This window comes from Natrix helvetica, assembly GCF_964273705.1.
Source record: "Natrix helvetica genome assembly, chromosome: 1".
NCBI classification, from domain to species: Eukaryota; Metazoa; Chordata; class Lepidosauria; order Squamata; family Natricidae; genus Natrix; species Natrix helvetica.
This window is the reverse complement of record NC_138548.1, coordinates 178,576,310-178,596,572: the sequence shown is the minus strand read 5'-3', so window position 1 is coordinate 178,596,572 and position 20,263 is coordinate 178,576,310. Positions and strand designations below refer to the sequence as shown.

Here is a 20,263-nt window from a genome sequence, read left to right as displayed (position 1 = left end):
GTAAAACTGTATGTATGTGTTAGATCTGGGCAACGAGAGACAGACTGCGGACACGAAGTGACTTAACAGCTCTTATTAATAGTAGTAATGATCCAGCTTGCTCTGTGGTCGGAGGGTTCCCCTTTTATAGGGATCGGGTACGCCCCTCGACCAATCAGAACGATACCTGTTTCCTGCTGTAGCAGCGGACCAGAGGGGAGACTTACTACGATATATGCTAATATCTAACACCCCTCCCCTCCTAGATGGAACGTTGCGGTAGGTAACATAGTCTTTTAGGTATGTGGGTGTTTGTCTTGCTCGGGAGGAGCGTCGTAGTTCGGGTTGGTTAGAAGTGGTTGCAGGATCGGGTGCTTTTCCTGTTTCACGTTCAGGAGGTTTTGTGCCTTCGTTGCTAAGGCGTTCTGGAGTCTGCTCGGTTGCGTTGTCTGGGGTTTGCTCTGCTTCGTGCGTGTTTTCCTGTTCCAAGCTTGGTTCGCAGGTGTTGTAGTTTTCTATGATTGGGCTCTCGCGTGGCTGACTTTCTGTAGGCAGGGAAATCTCGTCTTCGTTCCGAAGGTCTGAGTGTGCTAGGCGACCCCGAAGTTGATCGATGTGCCTTTTCCAGTTCCGCCCATCTTCTAGTTCCAGCAGATACGATCGTGGACCCGTGATGCCAATGACCTTTGCCGGCATCCACAATGTTCCCCCTGCATAGTTGTGGGCGTATACTGAATCCCCTATGCTGAAAGACCGAATTTTGCTTGTGGAGTCTGGGGGAGCTGTGGCAGAGTAATTTGGGTGAAGACGGTCCAGGTGAGACCGTAGACGGCGGCCCATGAGTAGTTCAGCGGGGCTCCTACCCATCGTTGCGCTGGGGGTAATGTGTTGGATCAATAGGTAATGGTCAATGCGTGTTTGCCAATCACCTGGACCCATCCTAGCGAGGGCCTCTTTTGTGAATTGCACCATTCTCTCCGCCTGTCCATTTGATGCCGGATGGAATGGCGCGACGAGGGCATGCCGAATTCCCTGACCTGCAGCCAGCGCTTCCCTGTCCATTTGGCTGTAATTCCTTTCGGCCGATGAAAGAGTTCTGGAGTAGAAGGCGATGGGTGCTTCTTTTCCGTCGGGATCCTGTGGCTGAGGACTGCTCCAACTCCGAAGGGTGATGCGTCGCAGGTCAATACCAGCGGTAGGGTCTGGCTGTATTGAACAAGCAGTGAGTCAGTGGTGAGCAGGCGCTTTACCCCGGCGAAAGCTGCAGCTTCGGATCGTCCCCATTTCCATGGTGCGTTCCTCTGGAGTAGACGGTGTAGTGGCTCAGCAACGGTCGCCTTCTGCCTCAGAAAAACGCTGTAGAAGTTAAGTAATCCGAGGAAGGCCTGCAACTCGGTCTGATTTCGTGGTGTGGGGGCGTCCTGGATCGCCTTAATTTTCTTTGAAGTGGGGTGTATTCCCTGACCATCGATTCTATAACCCAGGAATTCTACGCTAGGCACGTTAATTTGGCATTTTTCCTTTTTAAGGCGGAGACCCTTTTCTCTGATTCTGGCCAAAACAGTTCTGACTCTTTTATTTAATTGCTCCTCGTTTGCAGCGGACACCAAGATGTCGTCAAAATAGGGGACGACTCCCGGTATCCCTTGCAAAAGTCGTTCCATGACGCTCTGGAACAATCCTGGGGCAATGCTCACGCCGAATTGTAGCCGGTTGCATTTGAATGCTCCTCTATGCGTCACTATAGTTTGGGCCTCCGCTGTGGCGCTATCCACTGGCAGTTGCTGGTAAGCCTGTGCCATGTCTAACTTAGCAAATACCTTTCCTGGCCCCAACGAGTGCAATAAGTGCTGTACTACAGGCACAGGATATGCGCTCTGTTGTAGCGCGACATTAATTGTGCATTTATAGTCCGCGCAGATGCGGACTGATCCGTCTGGTTTGACTGGGGTCACGATGGGTGTTTCCCAGCGCGCGTGATCTACCGGCTCAAGGATTCCTTGCTCCACTAACTTATCTATTTCCTTATCTATTTTTGGGCGGAGTGCAAAAGGCACTCGTCTCGGTTTAATTCGGATTGGTGCCACTTTAGGGTCTAAATTGAATGATATTGGTTTACCCACATACTTACCAAGACCGGGGCTGAACACATCCTCGAACTCCTTAAAAATCTGTTCAGCGCTGCTGTTCCTCACGGTGTTAATTCCGGTGACTTCTAACCCCAGGGCTTCAAACCAATCAAGCCCCAGAAGGTTCTGTAATGGTGCGCTGGCGATGGTCTCGGGCAGCTGGGCTTCGATGTCCTTGAAACGGATGTGGAATGTGCCTTGGCCCACGATGGGGACTTGGTTCCCCTGGTAGTCTCGCAGCAGGACGTCTGGAGAGCGTAGTTGGCTCTTTCTGAGGCTAGGGATAGCCTGTTTCATGGATGCCCATGAAATAATCGTCAGGGTCGATCCTGTGTCGACTTCTAGCTCGCAGGGTGAGCCCTCCAAGAGGACTGTGACTCTCAGCCTTTTTGGCCGCTTAGGGCGGACCTGATGTATTGTGGTGAGATACGTTCGCAACTCCTCTCTCTGGGTCAACTCTATCTCATCGTCTACATCCTGAAAATACTCTCGTTGAGCGTCTTGATAGAACGCTCTTTCAGCTCTTTGTGTGTATTCTCTCTGGGGATACGCTCGCTCAGCTCCGTGTGAGTAATCTCTCTGGGGATATGCTCGCTCAGCTCTTTGGGAATTTTCTCTCTGGGTATACACTTGTGGATTTCTCTCTGGCGCCCTTTCTGATTCCGCCAAGCCCCTGGGTTGGGCTTCTGTTGGCGGTACATGGGTGGCTGCCATGAGGCAGGGACTCCGCTCCGGCACACTCGTGCGATGTGCCCAAGTTTGTTGCAGTGCGAACAAACAACGTTCCTGAACCTACAAGTAGACCTGGGGTGATTCCCTCCGCAACTTGCGCAGGGCGGCAAGCGGGATCCAGGTCTCCCCCCAGGCCTCATGTGACTGCTCCGCATCAGGTGACTGTCCTCGAACTCGGGATCCTCGTAGGCGGGGCTTGTGTCCTCGTAGTGAACTTTGGTGTGTCTTGGCGCTGGCTGGTCAGTGTTGAACCCGCGTTGAATTGTCTCCGCTGATCTGTCTGCTGCTTCTGAAGCTCTTGCCTCCTCGAGTACAATCTGTAGGCTTAAATTGGTTTTTGCTAACAGCCGCTTTTGTAGGGAAATGTCTCTCAGCCCGCTAACGAGTCGATCCATAATCTGCTCATCCAGGTCTCTGAATCCACAATGTGTGGCTGCTTTACGTAGGGCTGCAACATATTGGTTGATAGATTCTCCCGCCTTCTGGTTCCTCGTGTTGAACGCTTGGCGGCAAACATGGCGGGAAGGTTTTGGCGCGTAATGAGTCTGTAGGGCCTGTTGCAACGTCGCCCATGATACTGCCTGTATTGGAGTAGGCGCGGTGAGGTCTCTGGCCGTATTGAAGACTTCCTTTCCGCAGTAGCCGAGGAAAATGTTTTTCTTCCTTGCGTCGGTGATCCCCGTGTATTCGTTCGCTTCGAGGAAACACTCGAAACGAATCATGAAGGCTTCCCATTCGTCATTTTCTGGGTCGAAAGGAGCGGGGGGAGCATGCATCGCCATCTTCTCTGTTTGAATTTGCCGCGCTGCGGTGATCTGATATGGCGGCCGGAATTTCTGCCGAATTCCTGGGCTGGATCAAATCCGGAGATTCTGGAGGTAGCGTTCTTCGTCCTATCTGCCTCTCGATCCCACCTTCGTCGCCAATGTTAGATCTGGGCAACGAGAGACAGACTGCGGACACGAAGTGACTTAACAGCTCTTATTAATAGTAGTAATGATCCAGCTTGCTCTGTGGTCGGAGGGTTCCCCTTTTATAGGGATCGGGTACGCCCCTCGACCAATCAGAACGATACCTGTTTCCTGCTGTAGCAGCGGACCAGAGGGGAGACTTACTACAATATATGCTAATATCTAACAGTATGGCTGAGGTTTACACTGGTAGCCTCTAATTGCTGATAAGTGGATAGGGCTGCAACTGAAACACAAAGAAAGGTTACTTTAGAGAGGTATAGAAGTACTATGTAATCTGCTTGGTATTATTTCTTTGTATAGTTAAAAAAAACTTCATAAAATTCAAATAATAAAAAAGAGTAATTAGACCTCTAGAGTCTCCTGGATAAAAATGCAGCTGGATTGTTTTGCATATACATGTATGTATGTGTGTTTATGTATATATGTAACAATGAGGGGAATAATGCAATATTGTAATAATGAAAGGAAGAGAGAACGTATCTCCTCTAATCATAAAAGTACTCCAAGGTTGATTTTCCTATAACAATAGTTTTGGAGACTATTTATTATTTTATTTATTGCTTTATTTATTTTTATCCTGCCTTTATTTTTTTTTATACATAACTCAAGGCGCCGAACATATCCAACATAACTTCCTTCCACTATTTACCCCACAACAACCACCCTGTGAGGTGGACTCTGCTGAGAGAGAGAGTGACCAGCCCAACATCACCCAGCTGGTTTTCATGGCTAAGGCGGGACTTGAACTCAGGAGGTTCCATTAGGTCAGGGGTATCCAAACTTGGGAACTTTAACACTTGTGGACTTCAACTCCCAGCATGCTGGCTGGGGAATTCTGGGAGTTGAAGTCCACAAGTCTTAAAGTTCCCAAGTTTGGACACCCCTGCATTAGGTTGTACCTGATTAATGGTATGTTCCATCAGTTCCTACCTCGGGCAAATGCTAATGGGATGTGGTCATAGATGCCATAGTCAAATGAGTAATGGCCTCTTTGATGGGCTTCCTCATTGCCATAAATGGGATTGGGAGGCAGTCATTTCCTGCCATTTTAATTTACTTTGGATATTTTTAAAAATCCCCCAAAGCCCAATCAGGGTCAAGGCCCTCATTGACAGAGATTGCTTCTCTATTTCATATTGATCTATGTAGCTGTAGAGAGGGAGGGCTTAAAACAAAAGAAGCAACAAGGGGAAATTTCTGGAATAGTCCAGTTTTTGTGGGGCTGCTCTAGGACTTCATCTCTACATCAGCAGCAGGAAGACAGATTGGAGTGCATCATTGTTCATGCTCACATCTATGTTTGGATGATATAACTGACTGGGTCAGTTTAACTTTGCCCCAGGCAACACCTAGGGCTAAAATTAACCCATTTAATGCTGACTGGGTCAGGGTGTTTACATTATAAGTTAAATTTGTCCATGATCTGGATAAGTATGTTATGCAGGTGTGCTCTAATGACCACTGGCATAAAGCAAAATGTTAGAATAGTAATAGTACTGCAGATAGAAAGGTAGCGATTAAATGTTTATTTGTATAAATATTTACCTTTCACTCCTTGTTCTCATTTTGAAGATCTCATAGACCTCACTTTCTTCCCAATCTGATGTCCTTTAGATCTGCTAAATGACAGTCTCCATGTTGGCTTGGTTAGACTGGAATTGTAACCCAGAAAAATTGGAGGGTATCTAGTTGCAGGGGATTAGTTTATTCTGTTAAGTACAGTTTGTTTATGACCTCAGCTTGCAAAATGTTGAGATCAGGCAAAGGAGCGTTCTCATTCTATCCGTGTTCAGTAATGAGATGTAAAGCTGGCTTAATATTGAATGTACGCAAACAATAATGAGAACAAAGAATTCAGGAAGAACTACAGCAAGATTAATAGCCAAAAATGTTCACCCTGGGCTGTTGGTGTGAAGGCAAATCAGACAAAATGTGCTAAGCTTGTTTTGTGGAGGCAGTGCTTCATTCTGACAGCAAGAACCCTGAAGGAACTAATTGTTGTCAGAGAACATTATCTTTAAAATATTTTCAGAGCTGTGCCTGATCAGGTTTCTCTTCCTGACTGGGAAAGACCATGAAGCATTACCATTATTCGTTTTAATCAGCAGTTGAGGCAATTTCCAAATGTGGTATTTTTATCCCGGCAGCTCAGATTATTTTATTAATAAGTATATATTGTGGTAAAAGGGAAAAAAAAAGCGGGGGGGGGGGGGGAACCACTTTACCATGCTTAGTTTTGTTCTATTAAGATCTCAGATAGTAGTGTCTAATAGGGAAGCTTAATTGAGCTGTTCTTTTTTCTGAGGTAGAAAAGCATGAGACAGACTTATCAGATTGGGTTTTTTTAAAAAAAAACACCTGAAATTTATATGTAGGCTAATCCAGTAAAATAATATGTTTTAATAGCTAATTTCTTTCAGAATAGTTGAAACTCATTGTCAGATTTGTTCCCTAAGCTTCTTTTATTCAGTGCACTCTGAAAAAGAATTGCATCCCATACATATATTTATACATTTCTATGAGTGATAAAATGAAACAAAAAGAATAAGAAAAAAGAGAAGAAATGCTATATGTAATCTTTTGATGAATGGTATCTCAGGCTTCCCTAAAGGGATTTTGTGATTTTTGTGGTCCTGATTGCCTTTTTCTTATGAAGAATTTTACTCCTCTTTTCCTTAAAACACTTTGTGTATTTGTGTGTGTGTGTGTGCGCGCACTCGCGTGTGTGTGCCTGCAGAAAAAGGTGTTGGTGCTGAAATAGGTACAACAATGAACACATTCGGAGTACTCATATCCTCCACCACATAGATACATTTTTGTCTTGTGACCTGGTCCACACACCCACAAAACAAGCACATCAGCAGGGCCCAGTGAAGATGTTGCCACATGGCTAAGTAAATAAATGAATGGTTTGGCTCACAAAGCACATTTGAGAAGGTTTTTGTGTGTTTAAAGCAAATGAAGTCATTTAGGCTTCCAAGACTTATATCCCAATGACCTTGTGAACAATTGACAGCAAAGACTGTATAGAATTTAGAACTTGGCCAGAGTGCAGTTTCCACCTTCTTCAGTGGAAAATTGTCATCACCTCTTGATGCATGAAAGTCCTGGCTGTTCCCCCAGGCATTAGGGCTGGAAGGTTGAGTAAGCTCTGCTGGTTGATTAGTTTTATTGCTTTGTTCTGTTGTAAGTTAGGAATGATTTTTTTTGACAGTCATGACATTTGTTACTTGTATTTTTAGCTTTATTTTATTATTTGGTTTTAACTCAATATATGCTGCCCAGATTCATTGCTAACAGATGCGGCGATATAAATAGCTTAAAAAACAAAACAAAAATGAAATATTTTTTCTTTACTTAGTTTAGTACGTATTTTCTTATTTTTCATTAGGGGCGCTGTTAAAATTTACATTGAAGAGGATAGACAGATCTAGGTGACGATCTTTCCTTAACCTTGTACTCTTCAGTAAAAGTCTGTGAAACAGATGCACAATGGGCTGCAGTAAATTTCGTTTCATTGGTTGAAGGCTGATGCTTTCCTGTGTCCATAACAAATTTAAAGGTGTTGGTATTAACCCTCTCCAAACAGTTCTTTGAATACAGACATGTTATAAACAATAAAAGCAATTATAAAGAAATGCTGTGAAGAAAAAAAAAATAAAGATTCTTCTGAAATGTTGTTTAACTAATTGATTCATCTGAAGCATATTGTTCAGACTAGAGCATGTTTTGTGCATCAATATTCATGTTACGATTTGGCAAAGCCAAAGATTGCAATCTTAAATTAACTCCTATTCACAAATTGTTGGTCTGGGTTGTTTTTTTTTTTTTTGGGTTAACTAAATTATATGAAAATGCCAAAATTGATTAGAAATGTAAAAATCAGACAATCTGCTAAGAGGACATAAAGTATGATTGCTTCTGTTTGTATTTAGAGTATGAAACAATAGGGCTGCCCTTGGCTTCAGATGTGAACTCTAAAAAAAACACTTCATTGTGTGCAAGCATAGCTTTTGTCTGCAATGCTTTAAGGAGCATGGCTGCCTGAAGAAATTCCAAATGCTATTTTGCCCACCCATGCTCTCTGAAGCACTTTTTGAAGATTGAATCTAAACTGCTGCCCAGCCTTGCTCAATTACAACATTTAGTTTGATTGAGAATTAAACTGGTACCTATGAACCACGGCCATCTATTTAAATAGATTAAATAGAAAGTTTCAATAAGTGTGAAAATATATTCACCATGATATTCTTTTTTTGTCACTTTCGCAGAGATTTGCGCTTAATTGATAAGGCAGCATTTCACACTCGTCAAGACTCAATGGAGCTTTCACTCTTCCAGAACATGATATTAAGACAAATGGAAGCTGCCAAGGATACTCTTTTTAAAAAGTAAGTTCAAATATCTTTTTAATGATTCATGTCCCCTAGAATGAAAGATTGAGCACAGCTAATTTTGTGACTGAATATTCTCAAGCTCTTACTGAGCAGTTTTCTGCCAAAGCTGAAAGACTAATATTAAGTCAGACCTATCTGCTCAACTATTTTTACCTGCCTTTAATATCAGCACTTTATAATTTTGTGATTTGATATTACTTGTTACATTTTTTTGTCTTGAGGTTTTAAATTATATTTTTATTCCTTTTGCTATTTTGAGATGTGTAAACCACCCAGAGTCTATGAGGGGGAATAGCAGATGAATCACATAAAAATAAATAAAATTATTTGATAATAATGACTCCTGATTCCTCCCCCATCCCCAATTTTAAGAAATCTTATATTGGAGAGATTTTAACTCCATGTTAAAAGTTAACCTCCTTTAAAAAGATTCTGTAATTTTGGATTGCAGTGATCAAGAGAGATATTCTTTTCTTAGTGAAGGGGATTCTTTATATTGTGCATTTTTAGGCACCCAAAGTTCTAAGAATGGAGGGGCTCTGCATAGTAGATCTGAGCTATGCATAGTATTGGGGAGAAAGAGTAACAGAACATCTGATTATGCCAGAGATGCACTTATGCCTTAGTTTCAAGTATGAAGCTGTGTTGGAAGCCCTTGTTAAATTTGGGAGAGAGGGGGATTAGCAAAGCCTGTTAACAAAACTGAATGTTGTGACCATAATTAGTGTGAGATAAGTGATGAACAACCAATCACTGAATGAGATCTAGTCTCACAAGCAATCCCACGCAGAAGATGGGGAGAGAAAAAGTTCTTGACGTAGACTAGGAAGAGGATAACTCACACAATTTTTACCATGGCGCATTAATCATTCTTCTCTTTCGCAACCACCTTGATCCCAACAACCAGAAGGAAGGAGAAAGCAGGAAAAAGAAGAGGAGAAGTGTCTCCCTGTGTTAGCTATTCGGAACTACATTATTGCAAATTGGTGGCGCAATTCCGAGTGTGGTTCTTTGTTTTCAGCTGAAAATATTCAGCAGGGTTTGGGCTGTAGGGAAAATACAGACATATAAGTACACTGCATACTAACCCTTTCAACCCATTTCAAGAGTCGAATGGTGATTTGGATTTGTCCTGGTGATTGTAAGAATGAATGAGAAACATGGATGCAAGCAGGTAGTTGTGGTTTATGGATTCTGAGGCTTTCTGTGGCTGCACTTTTGATGTTACAAGCCAGTTGTGGAGTGAAGGAGAAAAAAACCCAGCTCACCTGTGACTTTGAAGGGTAGCTGTGTTGTTGACCTTTGGAGGAAGAAATGGAGTACTTAATTTCCCTCTTCTGTCACACTAACATCTTTTGAAGGCAACTTTTGGAGGCTGCACCAGTTCAAGCACCCCTGGTTGGCACTGCAGTCTTCATTTTAAACTTCCCAGATTGTGGCTGCCAAGTATCTGGATTCCAGCAATAACCTATACAATCCTTCAGAGGTTATTGAAGCTAATTCCCAGCAGACCTTGATTGCTGGCATCATTGGTATAAGGGATGCCAATACTTCGGACCAGGGACTTGTGGAGAGTCACACTTTGCCTTCCTTCTCGTTAGTATGATGCAAACCTCTGAGAGCTGCAATCATGTTTGTATAGGCAACCTTCACTTACCAAGTGCCTCATTTAATGTAGCGTCCAATGCAGTGGTGAGAATCCAAATCTTTTCCTACCAGTTCTATGAGTACTCAAAAGACCACCTCTGGTGAACTGAGCTGTTTTTTAGTTCAGCTGAGGCGCGGCAATCCGTTCTGCCATGAGAATCAGCTGAGCTAAAAAACAAGGGAATATAAGACTGGGAACGATGGGGGTGGGAAGGCGGGGCCAACCAGAGGTGGTATTTGCCAATTCTCCGAACTACTCAAAATTTCTGCTACCGGTTTGCCCGAACCGGTCTGAACCAGCTGAATACCACTTCTGATCCCATGATCACGTGATCATCATTTGTTGCTTGGCACATGGCTTGTGACAGACAGATTTAATACAGAAGGCGGAATAAAATGGCAAGTCGTGACCCCATTATGTTTTGGTTAATGAGCAAAGGAGAAGTGAGGTTGTAAGCCCATCACAGTCATGTGAAGTTTTGTTTAGAGAGCTTGGCACTTAGTGACGGAGTTGGTGCTCCCAATTATGGTTGTTTAGGAAGGAGTAAAATGTAACCATTTTAACTCCCCGTTTCTCTAGAAGTACTCTGTGACTTCCCAGTAATGTTCATGGAATAAGAACTCAAAAGAGGAAAGAGATCTGGTAACCTCAGTATAATTATGAGTTTGTCCTTTTGTACGGGCATTGTAATATCAGGACTGCCGACCCTGTTTTTGTTGAATAAACATTACTGCAAAATAAATGCTGAAGAAGCACGGGAGGTGGCCTAAAATGTCTAGGAAGCTTTGCTCTTACATGTTATTAAAGTATATAACATTTTGGTGAAAGATACCTTTCTGCAAATTGCAAAAATATCCTCCCTCCTCTTTTTAGGTGGTTCCCAGAAGTGCAAAATATCTATTACCAAGGCAATAAACGAAAGCAGGTGCCTACCAATGCCAGCAGTGCCCAATTAGAAGCTTTCTTCAACTGTGCCGCAGCCTTAATGACCCAGCAACTTCAAAGCCTAGCTTTACATTCAATGGAGGACTTCACAGATTTAATTGTGCAACCTAAGGTAAGAAGGATTTTCTGACAAGCTTACTGACCTTTCCGCATTGTTCCAAGTGACCTTTGTAAAAAATAATGCATTTTTTTTAAAAAAGCAAGCTTCTGTTTAGAAAAAAAGAATGAATATCTTCTATATATATTCTACTGAGATTGGACTTGGGAAGTTGATCTTTCAGAAAAAAAAAGTCTTAATGGTGTAGCCTGAGTAGGATTCATGCTTTTAATCAATCAATCAATCAATCAATCAATCAATCAATCAATCAATCAATGTCTGATACTTTAAGAGCCTGATACACGTATACTAATGCGTTGTGCAGACATTTTCCCTCCTGTGTCACATTTTTGGACTACGTGGCTAGTCAGCATTGTATGGTCTTAGCTAAAACAACTGACCCCATCACTCACATTCTTATATTTTGTTTTGTTCTGAGTTGTGTCATTTGTAAGTATTCTCCTGTACAAGCCATGTAATGGATTTAATTCTCTCTGGGCAGAAATCTATCTATGCCTTTGAACACCCTGGATTTATAATGCGACTGATTCTTGAGAATGAAACTATTACATTTGAACCTGAGTTTAGTGACTATGAAGCCATATTTATGAATATTTTTGCAATCATGATAAAAGCTGTTAATATGTTTCCAAGAGTGGAGACCAAGCTTTATTCAAAGTGGGTAAGGAATATTCTAATTCTATTATTTGTGGGGGGGGTGGGGGTGATTGAATAATATGTATGTTCTGGAGAACTGCCGGTTCCCCAAAGCCCTTCTTGTGAATTCTGTGTATCTTGATTGATGACCACAGTTGGGGCTGGGATTTCTTCTTCTAAGCTGTTGAGGCTGTAAGTTGAATTGGACATGATTTTGTGACAATTTTTAGGGTGATTGTTATGCGAATCACGTGGTAGTTAAGTGAATTCAACTTTCCCAATGTTTTTTTTTTTTGCTGGAAGTAGGAAAAGAAGGTCGCAAATGATGATCATGTGACCACAGGACACTGCAACCGTCGTAAATGCGAGCCAGTTGCCAATTGTCTAATTTGTGATCATGTGACTGTGGGGGGTGATATGACAATGGTAACTGCGAGTACAGGTCATAAGTCATTTTTTCCAAGGCTCACAGAATTTGGTAGTTAAAAGAATGGTGATAAGTTAGGGACTACCTATATGGATATATCAGCGTTTAGTTGGCCAGCTGGGGAATTCTGGGAGTTGAAGTCCACACATCTTAAAGTTGCCAAGATCAAAAACACTGGCATATACTGGACCCCCTCATGTTGCACATCTATTTATGTATATTTCACATGCATCTCGTTTATTTCTCCCAAGCAGCTAAGGAAAATAATTAAAAAGAAATTAAAAAAAGTTAACTTTTAAAATTAAGACTTAATAATAAACCAAGCATACATTAGAATATGTATGAATATTTACACAATAACATTAGCATGCTTCACTTAAGGGTTGAATTAAAATACTTCCTGTGGTTCTTATGGCGAGATAGATAGGATGGTAAACCATGCAAAGAATGGCCTTTCCCATCTTGTTCCAAGATTGCTAATGACAGGGAAATAATATGTACCAAAAATAAAATTCGACTGATACCAAAAAAAAAAAAAAAAAAAGGTTGCCAACAGTGGGGAACACTGCTGTGAATAGAATAGATATAAGGTACCGTGAAGGGAGCATCAACACTTCTCAGATAATAATAATAATAATAATAATAATAATAATAATAATAATAATAATAATAATAATAATAATAATAATAATAATAATAATAAATATTTATTTCTTAGCCGCACCCTCTCCCGAAGGACTCGGGGCGGCGTACAACAAAACATAGGAAATAAATATATCGATATACATATAACAAAACATATACCAAGACATATACACGACATATACAAGGAGGAGGTGAACTGATAGATAAAAACAAGTAAAAACACAATGTTTAAAAACCCCTAAATAAATTGAATGCAATTAAAATACCCCAAATAAAAAACCCGTCAGGAGCGATATAGTTGGATCAAAGTTGAGCCAGGCCAGCAACTTGAAAAAGGTGGGTCTTGAGCTTTACACGAAAGGAGCGGAGGTCAGAGGTATTCCTAATATCCGGAGGGAGGTCATTCCACAGGGCTGGGCCCGCCACAGAGAAGGCTCTACTCCTAGGCGCCGCCCCTCGACACTGTCTGGTGGACGGCACCTGGAGGAGGCCCTCTCTGTGCGAGCGGATTGGTCGCAGGGATGTATGGGGCAGAATACGATCCCGCAAGTAACTAGGTCCTGAGCCATGGAGCGCTTTAAAGATTGTTATCAAAACCTTGAAACGCACCCGATAGACCACAGGAAGCCAGTGCAGCTCGCGCAGGAACGGTGTCACATGGGAGTACCTAGTACTCCCCATAATTACCCGCGCGGCTGCGTTCTGGACCAACTGTAGCCTCCGGGTGCATTTCAAGGGAAGCCCCATGTAGAGAGCGTTACAGTAGTCCAAGCGAGACGTCACCAGCGCATGAGTGACTGTGCGTAAGGCGTCCCGGTCCAGTAGGGGGCGCAATTGGCGCACCAGGCGAACCTGGTGGAACGCCCCCCTTGCCACGGCTGTCACATGGTCATCCATGGACAGCCGGGCATCCAGGAGGACGCCCAAATTGCGCGCCCGCTCCACGGGGGCCAGTTGAATGCCCCCGATGGCCAATGATGGAATTAATTGGCTGAACCGGGGAGCCGGTACCCACAGCCACTCCGTCTTGGAGGGGTTGAGTTTGAGTCGGTTGTCATCCATCCAGATCCGTACGGCTTCCACACACCGGGACATCACTTCGATGGCCTCGTTGGGGTGGTTCGGGGTGGAAAAGTACAGCTGAGTATCATCAGCGTACAGATGGTATCCCACCCCGAAACCACGGATGATCTCACCCAGCGGCTTCATATATGTGTTGAACAGGAGTGGCGAGAGGACCGACCCCTGTGGCACCCCACAAGTAAGGGGGAGTAGGGTCGACCTCTCCTCCCCTGCCAACACACGCTGTGTCCGGCCAGAAAGGTAGGAGCCGAACCACCGCGAAATGGTGCCCCGGACCCCCAACCCCTCCAGCCGGCGCAGCAGGATACCATGGTCGATGGTATCAAAAGCCGCCGAGAGGTCTAATAGGACCAGGATAGAGGAACAACCTCTATCTCTGGCCCTCCAGAGATCATCCACCAACGCGACCAAGGCCGTCTCCGTGCTGTGACCGGGGCGGAAGCCGGACTGACGCAGGTCTAGATAATCATTTTCCTCCAGATGCCGTGGAAACTGGTAGGCCACCACACTCTCTACAACCTTCGCCAAAAAGGGAAGGTTGGAGACAGGACGATAATTGGCCAGCTCCAAAGGATCCAGGGAAGGCTTCTTGAGCAAGGGTCTCACCACCGCCTCTTTCAAGGCGGCCGGGAGAGACCCCTCACTCAGCGAAGCATTCACTAGGTCCAGGAGCCAGTCTCGTGTAACCTCCCAGGATGCCAGTACAAGCCAGGAGGGGCACGGGTCCAATAAACATGTGGTGGGTCGCAGTCGTCCACGCATTCTGTCCAAATCCTCGATGGCAACCAAGTCAAACTCCTCCCAGGTCGATTCCTCAAGACTCGCCACGGACGTCTCCATTGGACCACTAACAGGGACCCAATCCTTCCGGATTTGAGCGATTTTATCCTGCAGATATTTCCCAAATTCCTCTGCTCTGCCCTGTAGAGGGGCCTCCTGCGGCCTCTGAAACAAGAGGGAGCGGGACACCCGAAACAGGGCGGCAGGGCGGTTCTCTGCGGATGCAATGAGAGTGGCACAATATTGGCGTTTGGCCACTCTCAATGCCACAAGGTACATCCTTAAATGGGTTCGTGCCTGTGTTCGATCAAGTTCGGAACGAGAGGATCTCCAACAACTCTCTAGACGTCTCTTGCAGCATTTCATCACCCTCAGCTCCTCGGTAAACCAAGGGGCCAGGGTGGATCGTTGCCGCCGGAGAGGCCGCAAAGGCGCCACCCGGTTCAAGGCCCCGGTAGTCGCATTATTCCACGCGACCACCAGGTCCTCTACCCGGGGGCGGGTCAAGGTTACAGGAGGTGGCCCAAGCTCCGTCTGGAACCTATCTGGTTCCATCAGGCGCCTGGGGCGGAACCATCTAGTGCTTTCCGGTTCCGCCTCCCCGCAGCGGGAGGTAGCACCAGGGAAGTCAAGACGAAGGAGTGAGTGATCTGACCATGACAGGGGAGTGATGGTTAAGTCCCCTCCTCCCAGATCACTCAACCACTGGCCAGAGACAAAAACGAGGTCCAGAGTGTGTCCTCCCTCGTGTGTCGGGCCCTGAATCATTTGAGTCAGGTCCATGGCTGTCATGGAAGCCATGAACTCCCGAACCCCCTCTGATGCTTCTCCCATCGATGGCAGGTTAAAATCCCCCATCACTAAAAGTTTGGGGGTCTCGACCGCCACCGATGCGATCAGCTCGAGGAGTTCAGGCAGGGCCGCTGATGTATAGCGAGGAGCCAGGTATACTATCAGCAGGCCCAACTGTCTCCCAGGGCCCCATTTCACAACAAGGGATTCACATCCGGACGTCTGTGGCACAGTAGACTCCCTCGGCTCTAAGTTCTCCCGAATAATTACTGCCACCCCACCGCCCCTTCCCTGGGCCCGGGGCTGGTGAAATGCTCGGTAGCCTGGTGGGCACATTTCCACGAGGGGAAGACCTCCCTCGTGGCCCAACCAGGTCTCCGTTATTCCCGCGAGGTCCGGCTCCCCCTCTAAAATTAGATCGTGAATGAGGGGGGCCTTGTTAACAACGGACCTCGCATTGCATAACAACAGCCTCAGGCCCTGGGTCTGTAACTCTTGACCACCTAGACCGCGGGGATTGGTACAAGCGACCGGGTGTAACCAGCAACCACGGTCTCCCAACCGACTATAAGTTCTTAATCTGTCCTCGTATCTGCCCCTCCCTGCGACCGTTGGAATTAAAGAGCCCTGTATAGGAATGATATCCTCCCCCTCCTCCTCCCTTCCGCTCCTTCTGCTCACGACCACAGATAGATATGCTAATGACTCTGGCCCTTTTCATTCATGCCATCAGAGATGGGTTCATACTAGTTTGGACCGGTTTGGCTGAATAGGTAGCAACTCGGCCTGCCATGCCCCGAACCGATTCTATTGTCAGCACCGCCATCTTGATTTTTGGTTCTCCACATGCACAGAACAATCTTCATTGCAAAAATGTAAATTTCCCCCCCTTTCTAACGTGTGCATGCACAGACCTTTTTAGCTGCCAATGCCCATGCATGTGAAGCGAGCCCGCATGCACAAAATTTTTTGTGCCCCGAACCGGCAGTAATGCCAGAAGCAACCCACCCCTGCATGTCATACTTAATTGCAGATCAAGGGCTTGGCTTGGTAAATTCTCTGCTAGCATATTGGAGTTTCCACTTGAATCCTGTAGCCCAAGTTTCCCCAATCTTTTGCCCTGTAAAAGTGCTGAATAAGATTCTAATCATTCTTCACCATCTGGGACCGGTAGGCGGGGATGACCAGAGTCGTAATCCAACACATCTAAAGAAGGCCAAGTTGGGGAAAACTAAAACAGTTGCACAGCTGCATGATGTTCAGCGTAGGATTGCATGTCTAATCTAACATCGTTAAGTATTTGCTGATTAATTTTATTAGTGGTATAAAAGGAATTCTATTATTTTGAAAGCCTGAAAGCAAATCCAAATCGCTGAATTTGAAGCCTATCATCCCTGATGAAATTCTGGATGCACATAAGCAGAAAATTAAGAATCAGATTGTCAAGGAGACTGTGGCACCAATCGAACATCTCAAATTGTACGATAAATACCACGATTTGATAACCAAACAAGCAGAGCGGGATATTGATCAGTTCCTCTCAGAGGACCACACATTTGAAGAAATAACAGCCGAAGTGGCCAGGTATCAGAGCATTCGTGATGACATTCAGTACAACTCCAGAAAGGTAGTGTATTCAATGAATGGCAAGTACCTTTTTATTTCATGTCACTTGATACTATATGTAGTACAACAAGTATAGTAATTTCATGATCTATTGTACCCATTAGCATTTAAAGCTGATACCACTAACAATTCATGGAACTATAATTAGACATAATGCTTAGCTAAGACTTTTTTTCCCCATCAGGACTGGTTAAAAAAAATCACATTGATCTCATTTGATCTTATAGTAGGGTCATGCATTATTAAGCGAAGCATGAACAAACCACATTATGTTTTTGTCCTACGTATGAGCCCAGCCAGTGTATTCATCCCTATATGTTTGCTAAAGTATGCTCTCTAACCAGTGTCCTTTGTGCTGGATCTTATATGCAGTCACTAATCACTGGCATTTAAGTCAATATTATGGAATACATGTTTCTCATCACCGAGAAGCTAACTTTGCTTGGGGTGTTATAAATGTTCTGTCTATGATGTGCTTATTGGCTTCAGTGCCAGGGGGTGAATATTGGGTATTGTGTTGTAACAGTTGGCAGGCTAATTACTCAAAAGGAATTGCTTATCCTCATTTTTTTCCAGCTTTGGGTAGATAGGGGAGATGTTAACTCCACAACGACAAAGCCCTGTATAGAATTATAGATAGCGAAAAACACTTCCTTCTCCTTTTGGAAAGAATCAATATGGTAAAGGTAAATGTTCCCCTCGCACATATGTGCTAGTTGTTCCCGACTCTAGGGAGTGGTGCTCACCTCCATTACAAAGCCAAAGAGCCAGCACTGTCCGACGACGTCTCTGTGGTTATGTGGCTGGCATGACTAAACACTGAAGGTGCACGGAACGCTGTTACCTTCCCACCAAAGGTGGTCCCTATTTTTCTATCTGCATTTTTACATGCTTTCGAACTGCTAGGTTGGCAGAAACTGGGACAAGTAACGGGAGCTCACTCTGTTACGCGGCACTAGGGATTCAGAATCGTCAAACTCCCGACCTTTCTGATCGACAAGCTCAGTGTCTTAGCAACTCAGCCACCATGTCCCTTCAGTGTGGTAGAACTGTTTTTTTTCCACTAGACAGGGAAATCTACTAAGAGAAGGGTATACATGACTAAAGACCGAAGATATAAAATTAGTTTAATAAAATAAATGACAGCCTTACTGGAGAAAGTTAAAAGCTCATGTATTCCTAACAGCCAGTCAGAATTTCTTCCAAAATTGTATTCATGAGATGGAAAAGATTTCCCCACTTTATTTAATATAAAAAATATAATTGTACACAGGGCCATGAGGCACATCTTGTCCTTTTTAGAATCATTTTTAGATTTTTCAAAATCTCCACTTTATTAATTGTTATAAATAACTCAAGGCAACAGACTTACCTAATATTCATTCCTCTTCCTATCGTCCCCATAGCAACAATTGAGATTGGTGGGTTGAAAGAGGCCCAAAGTCACCCAGGCTGCTTTCATGCCTAAGGTGAGAGAGAAAGACGTCAAATGGGGAGCACGCCCTTCCCACCCCTCACAACCATGACAAGACAGCACCTTGAAAGAGCAAGTCTTCCAGCTTTCTGCAAGGACAACTTGTGCTTCCCAAGGGCTCCCTCATTGTACAAAAATCCACTCTATCATGTCATGTGGTTTCCTTGGCGTGGTTCCCCATCATGTCGCCTTAGCTTAAAAAAAAAAGAGCAAAGAGCAGGGAGACCCCAAGGAGATATCATAACATGAAGCAAGGGAAGTCTTCCCTCAAGAATTTGTAGAGAAACTTCTCATTCCCCATTTGTTTCTCTCCCACTAATGGACGGAAACTGGCCATTCTAGCATTTGGGTTAGATCAGTGGTGAAATTCAAATTGTTTTACTACCAGTTCTGTGGGTGTGGCTTGGTGGGCGTGGCAGGGGAAGGATACTGCAAAATCTCCATTCCCCATCCCACTCCTGGGGGTAGGATATTGCAAAATCTCCATTCCCGCTCCACTCAGGGGCCAGCCTGATGTGGTATATATTCAAAATTTCTGCTATTGGTTCTCCAGAACCTGTCAGAACCTGCTGAATTTCACCCCTGGGATAGATGTTTCTGACAAGCTTTCAAAGCAACAGCAAATGGTCTAAAGATAGGGTAGTTTGCTCTGCCACACATTTCGAGAGTCAGCTGCCATCACTGCACCCTTTGAAGTGAATTCTATAGTATAATCATGTAGGTGGTGAAGAGATGTTTCCCTTCATATTCCTTTCCTATCAGCTTTGTGTAATACGGTTGGAGCCATGCCTTTGCTGTTTGGGGGGTGGGTGGGTTCTTTTTTAACTATCACTCAGTCTGAAAGGAATCATTTTAGTTTGGTTTTCGGCGTGAAACTTTAGAATATTTGTCAAATGTGTACTTTGAATAGCTTAGGAATATCCGAAGTCTGTGATTGAAAAGAGTTTGAGATGTTCCCTGCATTGTACTTTTCCCAATCCTAATTGTACCAATGAAGTAAATGAACAGTGTTTGGTAGCAGATTTTTTTTTAGCTTTGAAAGCAAATTGTGTGCAACTTTCTTATAGCTCATAACTGCTGAAATATTTATCATGGGTAAAACAAATATACAAGTTCCCCTCAGAGTATTCTATGCAGTCTGAGATCAGGGCCTGGGCAGTCTCCTTAGCAGTAATGCACATTGAAGGGGAAAACAAGCAAATAAGAACCATTTCTACTTTGCATGATCTGAGTTGTAATCTTTTTATTCAAAGTATTGGGCTATATTATCAAAGTCCTCCATCTCTTTCAGTTCATTATAACTGATTCAACTGAAAAACTGCTCACAGCTCTTATCTCTTTTGTGATTAGAGTATCTCACAACTGCTGTGAATGGGAAGTCAGCCATCTATTTTTAATAATACACTGCTGCCGATGACCTGGCATCGGGGACAAAGCAGAATAGAAACTTGATATCCCTTGGGATTCTTGGGATATTTAGAGAGTTTATTTTTGATTTTTGCTGGCAATTCTTTTTCTCATCAATGCTTGTGTTCTAGTGTATTCGCCTAGGAATGTTTGAGTTACATTGCGATGAACTGATCAGATCACTGGCAAAACGAGCGGATTCAATTTGTTCCAAAATAATTGGAAAAATGTTCAAAGATCATCAAGATCTAAATACAAGGTAAATGTCTTATTTGGAAGGATGCAAATAATTGTAGTTCTGATCCAGTTGTGGTAGCAGGCAGCAAATATTGTTCACAACAATTGATGTCTGGAGATGGGGATATGTATTCCAGTTTCTTGAATTATATCCTATCTGTTCTGAAATAGTTGTATTGTGGGCACATAACGATTCCAGATATACATGTACATGGGAAATAGTTACATGCTTGC

At 44.0% G+C, this 20,263-nt stretch overlaps 1 protein-coding gene across 1 annotated transcript in view; it reads left to right on the top strand.

Annotated features, from left to right (window-relative positions):
• The window catches only part of DNAH7 (dynein axonemal heavy chain 7), a gene marked incomplete at its 5' end in the record, with an annotated part of 161,289 nt that overhangs the window by 17,227 nt on the left and 123,799 nt on the right, over positions 1-20,263 (top strand). Inside the window, 4 exons of the mRNA XM_081956675.1 lie at positions 10,733-10,916; positions 11,404-11,583; positions 16,637-16,912; positions 19,924-20,051. Of these exons, the coding sequence (XP_081812801.1) occupies positions 10,733-10,916; positions 11,404-11,583; positions 16,637-16,912; positions 19,924-20,051 (768 nt within the window). The remainder of the gene's footprint in view (positions 1-10,732; positions 10,917-11,403; positions 11,584-16,636; positions 16,913-19,923; positions 20,052-20,263) is intronic.